General features: G+C 46.4%; 1 protein-coding gene across 3 annotated transcripts in view; it reads right to left on the bottom strand.

The window, feature by feature from the left end:
* Positions 1-12,543, bottom strand: part of MAP2K7 (mitogen-activated protein kinase kinase 7) — a 34,086-nt gene extending 21,543 nt beyond the window's left edge. Inside the window, exons 1-2 of one of the 3 annotated variants that reach the window (XM_089661236.1) lie at positions 12,325-12,452; positions 4,580-4,712 (exon numbers count right to left, since the gene is read on the bottom strand). Coding sequence is in view for 2 of the 3 variants with exons in the window: in XM_089661234.1 (XP_089517360.1) it covers positions 12,325-12,442 (118 nt within the window). In the remaining variant the exon portion in view is untranslated. Of the gene's footprint in view, positions 1-4,579; positions 4,713-12,324 lie in introns of all 3 variants that reach the window. The other 2 variants (XM_089661234.1, XM_089661235.1) reach the window with 2 other exon arrangements.
* Positions 12,544-13,284: the final 741 nt, after the last annotated feature.

Here is a 13,284-nt window from a genome sequence, read left to right as displayed (position 1 = left end):
TTCAGCCAGACTAACTATGTAACACAATGCTGGAAATACTCTAGGAGCCACCTTTGAAATCCTAAAATGAAGATGGCTGTACCTAATTTTTTGGCCTTGCATACTGTTTTCAAGGCATGTATGTGATCTTTAGCTACACCAAGACCTTTTGTAGATGGGTCTCTGGGGGGCATTAAGCCCAGTGAGCTGTTCACTAAATCCACTAGTGCCAGTAGTATCCATTGTATCACCCTGATTCCTACATAAACAGTGATCTCTCAAACAATTCACATGCCTTGATTGGATTTTCCTACAATGTTTGTTAACATTTATCTCAGCTTGATTAAGATTTCGACTGAAAAGAAAAATCAATGGCTTACTCTGTCTTTTCATTTAATCAATATCCATGTTCTAATGCTGGTCATACATATGACAGGTTTCTCACAACTCCAAGCACATTTTGATCATAAATAACCAAATGGATCAATGCAAGCTGCCAAAAACAGTTTGTGTTTCTATATCCATATGCCAGGGATGGTGGCAGGTTGCCTTAATCTGCTTGATTAAGCTGCTTTCACACTGATCAGTTTTTGTTCAGTTAAATAAAAGTGCATGAAAAATGTATCCCTTTAAATCCTATGGAACCCTTTACACTGGTCTGTTGTGTTTCAGTTGCATTTTAAAAATCCCGCTTGCTGCATTTTTAGTGCATGTTCGGTCAGGTAAAAAAAAAAAAAAAACTTGCACCAAAATCGCACCTCTCCATTGAAATGAACAGAAAATGTGGCAAAAATGCTTTAAAAACACAACACATATATGGGAAGTCTAGAGATTTGGGGGGAGAAAACCCAACGCAACACGCATCAAAAACGCAAATCACTGAAACAAAAGCACATATGCATTTTTGATTCAGAGCAGTGTGAAAGAAGCCTTACTTTTGTCAAAGAAAACTAGCTGGGGAAAAAAAAAAATCAATAGACAAATTGGAGGAAAAGAAACCGATTATACCACACAGATTACAATCTCAAATCAGCTCTTCCTGGATTTGACCAATTTCAAGAGGCCATTTCTTAGTGGCGGCAGGCTGTTAGTCAAATCCATCCTCCGCTTAGTTGTCCATACACTGATTACTTTCTCATCCACGTCAGCACCTGTCCACGTGGCTACAAGCTGGGTGGAAAATTGGTGGATGAACAGAGGCTGCATCCAATCAAATGCAACCTCTGTTCAGGTATTATAATAGCCACAGCAGATTTTGTAACCTGCACTGTTTAGCATGGATGAAGGAATCTGATTTTTTTTTATTTTGTTTAGCCCACAAACTGAACTAAATTAAAAAAGAAAGAAAGAAAAAAAACACAACTAAGTATGTATATGCAGTGAAACATTAACTTAGCGTATTTTTCGCTCCATAAGACGCACTTTTTTCCCCACAAAAAAGGGGGGAAAATGTCAGGGTGACTTATGGAGCGACCGATCCGGTATTTCCGCAGCGTCAGAATATCGGGCCGACCGCTCAGCTCTGCAGCAGGACCTTACCTGTTCCTCTATCCAGCGGTGCACTGTCTTCCCGGCTTCTGTAGTGTGGGCGCTCGGCTTGACAGCCGGGTGCCAAGTGCGCATGCGCAAGAAGCGGTGCGCTTTGTGAATGGTAAGGCAGCACCTGGGACACATGACAGATCCCAGAAGCTGCCGGACCAATCACAAAGCGCAGCGCTTCTCGCTCATGCGCATTGGGCACCCGGCTGTCAAGCCGAGCGCCCACACTACAGAAGCCGGGAAGACAGTGCGCCGCTGGATAGAGGAACAGGTAAGGTACCGCTGCAGAGCTGACACTAACCAAAGAACAACTCCGCAGAAGTAAGAGCGGGTACCTGTCAAATTTAGGTACCCGCTCCCCAAAGGTCAGCAGTCATCCCCTGTACTGAGTCCGCAGTCTCTGCTCCCCCCCTGTACTGTGTCCGCAGTCTCTGCTCATCCCCTGTACTGTGTCCGCAGTCTCTGCTCCCCCCCTGTACTGTGTCCGCAGTCTCTGCTCCCCCCCTGTACTGTGTCCGCAGTCTCTGCTCCCCCCCTGTACTGTGTCCGCAGTCTCTGCTCCCCCCCTGTACTGTGTCCGCAGTCTCTGCTCCCCCCCTGTACTGTGTCCGCAGTCTCTGCTCCCCCCCTGTACTGTGTCCGCAGTCTCTGCTCCCCCCCTGTACTGTGTCCGCAGTCTCTGCTCCCCCCCTGTACTGTGTCCGCAGTCTCTGCTCATCCCCTGTACTGTGTCCGCAGTCTCTGCTCATCCCCTGTACTGTGTCCGCAGTCTCTGCTCATCCCCTGTACTGTGTCCGCAGTCTCTGCTCATCCCCTGTACTGTGTCCGCAGTCTCTGCTCATCCCCTGTACTGTGTCCGCAGTCTCTGCTCATCCCCTGTACTGTGTCCGCAGTCTCTGCTCATCCCCTGTACTGTGTCCGCAGTCTCTGGTCATCCCCTGTACTGTGTCCGCAGTCTCTGGTCATCTCCTGTACTGTGTCCGCAGTCTCTGATCATCTCCTGTACTGTGTCCGCAGTCTCTGCTCATCCCCTGTACTGTGTCCGCAGTCTCTGCTCATCCCCTGTACTGTGTCCGCAGTCTCTGGTCATCTCCTGTACTGTGTCCGCAGTTTCTGGTCATCTCCTGTACTATGTCTGCAGTCCATTGGTTCAGAATATTTTTTTTCCTGTTTTCTGCCTCTAAAACCTAGGTGTGTCTAATGGTCAGGTGCGTCTTATGGAGCGAAAAATACGGTAATTAAAGTGCCCAGTTGTTTCTGATTTGAAAAAATTCTGTCCCCCTTTACTCCTCAGTCGCCCCTCTTTTTTGGTGCGATGTACAAAATGTAATCCTTAAAGTGAAATTCCAGTTTACACCTAACTAGCCTTAATGGCTAAGGTCACTTAAAAAAACAAATATGAGCACTTTTTTTTGCAGGTGCATAAATGTGCAATAACATTATTTTCTTCTTAGAAGCTTGTAGAGCATTGCACTTGTGATTGGCAGATCGTGTGTGCAATGCCAGGCTCCTGTAGGCACTCATACAAGCAGAGACAGTTACTGAAGTGCCAGAGTGTCAATGAACTACGAGAACGCTTAACAGCAGCTTTGAAATTCATTGAGAACTACAAGCCACCTGCCACGGTGGTAGATGGGACTTGTAGTTCATTCATCCGCAGATCTGTGTGATGCGGCTGTGTGGGCAGAGCCTCACAGAGCTGCACTGTTTTTAAATTGTAATAGCAGGTGAGAAGAAAGGATTCCCCACTTACTATCACAATGGGGGACTGTGGGGTGAGCGGGGCTGCTGCATTATTAACATATTACCTGTTACACATGATAAATACACCTGTATTTAGGGTGTAGAATGTTACTAAAAGGTTATTGTATCCTTTAACCAATTAACCACCAGAGGATTTACCCCCCTTCCCGACCAGGACATTTTTTGCGATATGGCGCTGCATTACTTTATGAATAGTAAAAACAAAAAAAAATTAAAATAAAAAAATCGGTATACGCACAAAATTATAAAAAAATTAAATAAAAAACACCCTAGACGCACAAAAAGTCACACTTTCTCCCCCAAAAGTCCAAAGTCAAATAAACCCTCTCAGCATCTCTGAATCTTCAAATATTATTCAAAATTCATATTTCTATTTGCTGCTTAACTTTGACAATTGCGCGGTCATGCAACGCTGCACCCAAATTATATTCACGTCCTTTTTTCCGCACAAATGGCGCTCTCTTTCGATGGTATTTGATAACCTCTGCGGTTTTTATTTTTTGCGCTATAAACAAAAAAAACCCGACAATTTGGAGGAAAAAACTAATTTTTTACTGTTGCTATTAAACATATCCAGTAAAAATTAAAAAAGAAAAAAAAATAATCAAATTTCGTCATAAATTTAGGCCAAAACGTATTCTGCTCCATGTCTTTGCTAAAAAAAAATATCCCAACACATGTAAATTAATTGGTTTACATGAAAGTTATATATCATCTACAAATGGCGGTATTGATACTGGATTTTTTCTTTTTATACTAGTAATGGCGGCGATCCGCAACTTATTGCGGGACTGCGGCGGGCATTCTAACACTGGTGGGAACTAACTGCCACTAACATCCCCAGTGACACTAATACAGCGATCAGTGCTAATAAAAAGCACTGACACTGTACTAATGACACTGGGCAGGAAGGAGTTATCTGGGGCAATCAAAGGGTTAACTGTGTGCTGTTTTACTGTGTTCTGCGTATGTGTCTTGCAGAGCAATACAAAGCAATATGCAGAAGCTGACAGGGGAGAGATCTGTATTGTTTACATACAGGTCTCTCCCCTGTCAGTGATACTCGGCAATCGCAGGGTGCAAGCGGGGAATCTCTGGCCGGGACCAACAGCTGAGGCCGCCAATGGTGGCGCGGGTAGGTCGCGCATGCGCCCCCTACCCGGAAATGCAAAATCATATACATTTGTGATTTTGCGCAGTCCTGCCGCCCTGTAGAAGTATTTCTGCTATAGGGCAGTGGGAAAGATGCTATGTTTTGTTTTTTTTCCTTTTTAGCTGTATTGCATGCATCGAGTACCAACAACATATGGGCCATTGAAGCCTATGCGCGACGTCCCCGCTCCAGGCTTTTCTAGCTGTTGTCGGAACACACTCCTCTCTCCTGCAGCTGGTGCTGGCTGGCACAGGAGAAATCAAGTGACTGGAGTGGCCTGAAAATAGGTAAGCATACACATAGAGGTTTATTTACTAAAGCTGGAGAGTGCAAAATTAGGTGAACTTCTAAACAGAAACCAATCAGCTTCCAGGTTTTATTGCCAAAGCTTAGAACAAGCTGAGGTTAGAAACGGATTGGCTACCATGCAGAGGTGCACCAGATTCTGGGTGAACCAGTTTTACTAAATCTACCCCATTTTTCCTACCAAGGTTAGTTAGCATAGGTATTTGGAGGGGGAGGGGGAGGGGGAGGGGGAGGAGACCCCCCCCCCCCTACAGACCATTCTTTAATGCATTGCTTCACCTCCCCAAAGTTCTTTCTGTAGTGACCATTTTGTAATCTACCTGCAAGCCCTACCTATAGAGGCCATACTTTCATGTGTCTGTATGTTCTCACCGTCCCAAGGATCATTTTGTAGAGACCATTCTTCCATGTACCTGCATGTCCTTGTCTGCAGAGACCGTCTTTTTGTGTATCTGCATAGTCTCAACTCCCCAGAGCTCCTTCTGCAGAGACCAGTCTTCCATGTACTTGCATGTCCTCACCTGCCAATGCTCTGTTTGTAAAGACCATCTTTCCATGTACTTGTGTCTCCCACCTTCCCAAGGCTTTTTGCAGAGACCATCATTCCATGAACCTGCATGTTCTGACTTGTCAACACTCCTTTTGTAAAGGCCATCCCATTTATGATCCTGCATGCCCACACCTGCTCAAAGCTTTCTGTAGAGATCAATTGTTCTTATACCTACATCTTTCACCTCCCTCCAGGCTCTTTTTGTAGAGACCACGCTTCAATGTAACCATGTCCTCACTTGTTCAAGGTTCCTTCTGTAAAGATCATTGTTCCATCTCTTTATAAATCCTCTACACCTTAAAGTTCTTTCTATAGCGACCACCACTCCATGTTTCCACATCTCCCACCCTCCCCAAGGATTTTTCCTAATACCATACTTCCATGTACCTACATCCTCCACCTCTTCAAGTCTCTTTTAGTAAAGACAATACTTCCAAGTACCTGGATGTCCACACCTCCCCAGTGCGCCTTCTGTACAGATCATCTGGTGTACCTGCATGTTCTAACCTCCCCAATACCATTTACAGAAACTATTCTTAGATGCACCTGCATGTCCTAACCTGCTCAAAGCGCTTTCTATAGAATCCATCCCTACGTGTACCTAAATGTCCTCATTTGTCCATGGCTCCTACTATTAAAGGACATCCTCAAATACATCTGTATGTCATCGCCTTCCCATGGCTCTCTCGGTAAATAGCGAAACTACCATCCTACCTGAATGCCCTCATTTCCTCAAAGTTCTTTCTATAGTGACCAACCCTGTAGCTCCTATACTTCCATGTACCAGCATGTACTTCCCAACTCCCCCCCCCCCCCCCAATGTGCGCGCTCTCTCTTTCTGGAGGTAATCCTTTCGTGTGCCTACATGTCCTCACTTCCCCAAGGCTTCTTTTATGTAGCCAAACCGTCCATGTATTTGAATGTCCTCACATCCACTTTGCATTTCTGTAAAGATCAAAGCTACAATCCTTCCACGAAAGTCCCCTGAAAGTCATGTCCTCGAGGTTCTTTTAGTACTGACTAGCCCTGAGCTTGTTATCCTTCTGTGTTCTTACATCACCCACCTCCTCAAGGCACTTTCTTTAATAACCACACATCCAAAAACCTGCATCTATCACCACTACAAGGCAGGACCATCCATCCATGTACATGAATGTCCTCACCTCCTCCCTGTTGCTCTCTCTCTCTACCAATCTTTCACTTACCTCAACGTCCTCACTTCCACAATGTCTTTTTTAAAGAGACCAAACCTAATCCCTCCATCCTTCGATGTACCTGCATGTCCACGCCTCTTATTGCTCTCTGTAAAGACCATCCTACCATATCCTCCCCTACCCAGAACACTCTGTAGAGACCATCGTTCCATGAACCTGCATGTCTTCACCTCCCTAAGGGCCCTTCTATAAAGCCATCCATCCACCTACGTGAATTTTCTCACTTCCTAAAGATTCTTTCTGTAGTGACTAACCCAAAGTCTAAAATCCTTCCACGTCCCTGCATCTCCCACCTCAAAGGACAAGTTAACCTTTTAATAAATAAAAAAATAAATACATGCAAATTTTTACATCATACGTGCAGGCAGTTTTATACTGATACTGATATAATCCATGAACTACCCGAGTGGTCAACAACACCGTGCTAGTTCATAGAAAACTACAAGCTGCACAGCCATTTTTTTTTTTTTAAATTATGATAGCCAACGGGGAGAGACGATCCTCTGCTAGCTGTCACAATGGGGGATAGGGGGGTGTGGGGCCAGTCCTACATTAACATGTATACCGTAAATATGGGAAAACATGTAAAGAAAGATGAAGTTATCCTTCAAGTCTTTCTGTAATGGTCATACTGTGGGGAAAATAATTATCTAATCCCCTGCAGATTTTGTAAATTTGCCCACTTACAAAAAAATAAAGGGTCTATATTTTTTATCATGAGTGTATTGTAGATGATAGAGACAGAATACCAACCAAAAATCCAGAAAAAACACGATACAAATGTTATAAATTGAGTTGCAGTTCAGTGAGTAAAATAAGTATTTGATCCCCTGCCAACCAACAATAATTCTGGCTCCCACAGACTGGCTATGTGCTCATGTGGTACACAGATTAGTCCTGTCAATTTAGGAAGGTGCTCCTAACGACAACTCATTATGTATATAAAAGACACCTGTCCACAGAATCTCTTTCTTCCATTCAAACCTCACCATCATGGACAAATGACCAAAGAGCTGTCAAAGGACGTCAGGGACAAGATTGTAAACCTGCACCAGGCGGGAATGGGCTACAAGACCATCAATAAGAAGCTTGGTGAGAAGGAGACAACTGTTGGAAAGATTATTTGCAAATGGAAGAAATACAAAATAACCATCAATTGCCCTCAGTCTGGAGAGCCATGCAAGATTTCGCCTCATGGGGTAAGGATGATCATGAGAAAAGTAAGGGATCATCCCAGAACTACACGGGATCTTGTGAATGATCTCAAGGCAGTTGGGACCAGAGTCACCAAACAAAGCATTGGTAACACAATACTCCGCCATGGAATGAAGTCCTGCAGCGCCCGCAAGGTCCCACTCTTCAAGAAGGTACATGTACAGACCCATCTGAAGTTTGCCAATGAACATTTAAATGCCTCAGAGGAGGATTGGGAGAAAGTGCTGTGGTCAGATGAGACCAAAACTGAGCCCTCTGGCATTAATTCAACTCACCGTGTTTGAAGGGAGGAAAATGCTGACTATGGCCCTAAGAACACCATTCCTAGTCAAATACAGAGGTGGAAACATTAAGCTTTGTGGCTGTTTCTCTTCTAAAGGTACAGGCTGACTTTGCTGCATTGAGGGGCGAATGGACAGGACCATGTATTGTAAAATCTTGGATGAGAACCTTCTTCCCTCAGCCAGAACACTAAAGATGGGTTCTGGATGGGTTTTCCCAGCATGACAATGACCCAAAACATACCGCCAAGGCAACAAAAGAGTGACTCAAAAAGAAGCACATTAAAGTCATGGACTGGCCTAGCCAGTCTCCAGACCTTAATTCTATAGGTTTATGGAGGGAGCTGAAACTTTGAGATGCCAAGCGACAGCCAAGAAACCTTAAGGATTTAGATATCTAAAGAAGAACGGACCAAAATCGCTCCCAAGATGTGTGCAAACTTGGTATCCAACTACAAGAAATGTCTGACCTCTGTGCTTGCCAACAAGGGTTTCTCCACCAAGTACTAAGTCATGTTTTGCTTGGGGATCAAATACTTATCTTACTCACTGAACTGCAACTCAATTTATAATATTTTTATCATTTGTTTTTTCTGGATTTGTGGTTGATATTCTGTGTCTATTATTTAATATACACATGATAAAAATTATAGACTCTTAATTTCTTTGTAAGTGGGCAAAAATCTGCACGAGATCAAATAATTATTTCCCCCACTGTACGTCCCCCTCACAGCTCCTTCTGTAAAGATCATCCTTCCAGGAACCTTCATCTCCCCGTCACCACAACCTCTATTTCTACAGACCATCCTTCGCTTTTTTTTTTAGAGATCATCTTTCTATGTACCTACATGTTCTCACCTGCCCATCCTTCCATGAACCTGCATCTTCCACCGCCCCTCAAGCCTTTTCTTAGAGATTATCCTTCTGTGTATCTGCATGTCCTCACCTGCCAAATGCCCCTTCTGTAGAGACTATCCTTCCATGAACCCCTATGTTCTCATGCCCCAAAGCTCCTTCTGTAAAGGCCATCCTTCCATCTACCTGAACGTCTGCACCTCCCTGAAGTTCTTTTTGTAGTCTGCTATCCTGTATGCCCCCCCAATGCATTTTTTGTGAAGGCCAACCTTCCATGAACCTGCATGACCTCACTTCCCCAAAGCTCTTTAGAGAGCACAGCTACCATCCTACCTACATCCATGTCCTCACCTTCACAATATCCTTTCTAAAGAGACTACTAATGTGAATCCCACCATCTTTCCATGTTCCTTCATCCCCACCTCCCCAGGTATTGAGTCCAGAACTCCTCTTTGCCACTGCATGTCTTCCCCTCCTTCAAGGTTCTTTCTACAATGACCACCCTTAAGGCCAGCACTCCTCCATACCCTCTCCCCAGAGGTCTTTCTATATAGGCAACACTACCATTTTCTCACCTACCTCCATGTCATTTCTAAAAAGACCTAATCTGAGCCACCATCCTTCTACGTTCCTGCATCTCCTCCAAGTCTCTCTTTGTGGTGCCTATCCTTGAGGCCAGCATTCTTCCATGTCCTTGTCTCCCTCAAGCCTCTTTCTGTACCCTGACCCTCCTATCGTTCCACCAACCTAGGGCTCCTCTTAATGGCCATGTTTGAGTCCAGTACTCTTCCATGTCCCATCTTTCCCCAGGTTCTTTGTGTAGTGCCCACCCCTGCTCTCACCACCCTTCCACCTATCTCTATGTCCTCGCTTCCACAATGTTTTATCTAAAGGGACCAACCCTGATCCCACCATCTTTCCATGTTCGTTCATCTCCCACCTCTCTAAGCCTTGAGTCCAGAACTCTTCCATGACACTACATGCCCTCACTTCCCTCTAGGCTCCTTCTGCAATGACCATCCCTGAGGCCTGAACTCTTCTATGTCCTCACCTCCCCAGAGCCCTTTCTGTATAAGACAAAGCTAGTCTACCATCCTTCCACCTACCTCCATGTGCTTTCAAAATATACTTGAGTCCACTATCATACCACATTCCTGTAACTCCCACCTTCCCCACATCTCCTTCTGTAGTGCTCATCCTTGAGGCCAGCACTCTTCCATGCCCTCACCTCCCCCAAGCCTCTTTCTGTAGTGCCCAGCCCTGCTCTCCACATCCTTCCACCAACCTAGGGCTCCTCTTGTAATGGCCATATTTGAGTCCAGCACTCATGTCACTACGTGTCCTCACCTTAACCAGGCTCTTTGTATAGTGCCCATCCCTGCTCTCACCATCCTTCCACAATGTCTTTTCTAAAGGAACTAACCCTGTGCCCTCTTGTCTTTCAATTTTCCAGCATGTCCGCGCCTCCCCAGGATTCTTTCTGTAGTGCCCACCCTTGAATCCAGCATTCTTTCATGTCAATATGGCCCATTTCACATGGGCTGGGCTCTAATTAGATCAGCAGGGGATCTGTCCATTGATCAGAGCAGAACAGGCGGGTGACAAGTCCATGTCTGTTCAGTTTATGCAGTGCGGACATAGACACAGCCCACCCTTCTCTATTGGAGGTCAGGTGTAAATGGACTCTGCTGTCCGTTTACACCCAAATGCCCTCCGATCCAATCCACCTAGATAGAAGGGGACAGATTCCTCTTCCGATTCTTTTAAGCAGACCGGATCAGATTGGAGGTAGGTGGGTGTAAGAGGACACAAGCCTGTTGACCCCCACCAGTCCATAGTCCCCAGGCTCTTTGTGCAGTGCCCACCCCTGCTCTCCCACCTATGTCCCAGTCCTTGCTCTCACAATGTCCTTCATAAAGGAACTAACCCTAAGCTCTCCATCTTTCCATGTCCTCATCCCCCCCGACACTTTCTGTAGTGCCCATCCTTCAGTCCAGCACTCTTCCATGTTACTACATGTCCTCAAGGATGGGCACTACAGAAAGAACCCTGGGGAGGTAATGATATGTAAGAACATGGAAAGATGGAGGACTCAGGGTTGGTTGCTTTAGAAAGGACATTGTAGATGCAAGGACATGGAGGTAGGGGGAAACATGGTGAGTGCAGGGATGGGTACTACAGGGAGGCTGGGGAACAGCTGAGGACATGAAAAACTGCTGGACTTCCCTCACCCAGGCTCTTTCTGTAGTACCCATCCTTAAGTCCAGCACTCTTCCGTGTCACTACGTGACCTCACAGATAGGTACTACAGAAAAAACCCTATTGAGGTGAGGAAATGCAAGAACATGGAAAGACGGAGGGCTCAGCGTTGGTCTCCTAACAAAGGACATTGTGGACATGGAGGTAGGTGAAGGGTGGGGAGTGCAGGGATGGGCACTACACAAAGAGCACTTGGGGGAGGTGAAGACATGTAGTGAAATGGAAACCTCTCTCTTCAGGGAAGCCTATCCTGCCTTCAGCTAATAACAGAATCTCCTATTCCTCCTACCAATCCATCCCCCACAGTTATTACCTTTTGTACCACTAGCCCCTCCCTCTTAGATTGTAAGCTCCCAGGATCAGGCCCTCCTAACCCTCTTGTATTGAACTGTATTGTCTCCCGTTATATTGTAAAGCGCTGAGCAAACTGTTGGCGCTATATAAATCCTGTATAATAATAATAAAATGGAGGCATGCTGGACTCCCCTCCCCAAGGCTCTCTGTGTAGTGCCCGTCCCTGCTCTCCCTGTCCTTCCACCTATCTCCAAGTCCTCACTTCTACAATGTCCTATCTAAAGGGACCAATCCTGATCCCTCTGTCTTTCTGTGGTCTTGCATGTCCTCACCTCCCCCAGGTTCTTTCTGTAGTGCCCATCTCTGAGCCAGCACTCCTTCATGGCACCACATGTCCTCAGTGATGGGCACTACAGGAAGAGCCCTGAGGAGGTGAGGACATGCAAGACCATAGGAAGATGGAGGGATCAGGACTGGTCCCTGTATAAAGGACATGGAGGTAGGTGGAAGGATGGTGAGTGCAGGGATGGGCACCACAAAGAGCACTGGGGGGAGGCAAGGACATGTAGTGACATGAAGAGTGCTGGCCTCCCCTCCCCCCAGGCTCTCTCTGTAGTGCCCATCTTTGAGGCCAGCACTCCTCCATGTCACTACATGTCTCCCCCTCCCCCCAGGGGGCCCATCCCTGCTTCCACCTACCTAGGCCCCCATGTCTGAGTCCAGCACACAGCCAGTCCCTGTACAAAGTTCCTGACTCCACTCACCAGCCATGGGGCTTCCACTGGAGGCCACACAGGGCTCCAACAGATGTCAGGCTGCCTACCTGTAGGGGCCCCTAGCATTCCAGCCCCCCTCCCCCACACAGGGCCCTCCACACTCCCCGCTCTCCTTCCCCCTCCCCTCTGTCGTCCTTACTAGGCCGTGCACGCTGCGGGCTGATCTCCAGCTCGATCCTCCTCCTGGCCTCCCGGTTCTCCTGCTTCAGCTTGGCCTCCAGACGAGAGAGTTTCTGTTCCAGGGAGGACGCCGCCATCTTCCCTCCGCGCACTAATAATAAACAAACAGGCCAGTGCGCGTGCGTGACTTCGAGGAAGACTGACAGATCGGCTCTGCGCCTGCGCGGCGGCCTGACAGGCGACAGCTTGACATCGCCGGGGGAAGGGGGGCAGACTGACAGCTGGCTGCGCGTGCGCGCTCCCGCTGCCTCCGTACTGCGCATGTGCGGGACAAGGCTCAGGCTGAGGGAGTCCGTGTACTGCGCATGCCTACTGCTGCTGCTAGGATGTAGTTGAGGGGTAAGAGTGTTCTATAGCCAAATAAAGCTCCAGTCGGTGTGTAAATTGTCAGCTATTCATACATTTCAGTATGTGCATTTATCAATACATGTATTGAACGCCTATCCTTTTTTTTACCTTAGACCATCATATGTGTACTATCATAATGACGATATACAGATAGGTGACTATGCTGGAAGCCGATTGGTTGTAGGCATGTATTGAAAATTTATATCTAATTAAAAACTTTCTACCTTTGAAAAAACAATCCCTTGTGGGTAGGTGTGGGCTGCTGTACATCCACCAACCTGAAGGTGGCACTGTGACATTTTCTTCAAGTTGGCAGGAAACTACTGAGAACTAACTGTCCCCTGCTATGGGCTCCGGGCAGCCATCTTGGGGAGGACAACTTATTTTATTAACCCTTTGGTGCTGGCTGAATACATATATGCTGCCTCTTGGCAGCTGGGGCTTAAAGTGGAAGCTCCATTTATTTGCCTCCTCCCCCCCCTCCACTGCCATATTTATTCTTATTATAATACAGGATTTATATAGCACCAACAGTTTGCTCAGCGCTTTACAATATAATGGGAGACAATAC

The sequence above is a fragment of the Staurois parvus genome, unplaced genomic scaffold (assembly GCF_062004578.1).
Source record: "Staurois parvus isolate SC_StPar_1 unplaced genomic scaffold, SC_StPar_1.0 ptg001328l, whole genome shotgun sequence".
In the NCBI taxonomy this organism is placed as follows: domain Eukaryota; kingdom Metazoa; phylum Chordata; class Amphibia; order Anura; family Ranidae; genus Staurois; species Staurois parvus.
This window is presented reverse-complemented; position numbering and strand designations above follow the sequence as displayed.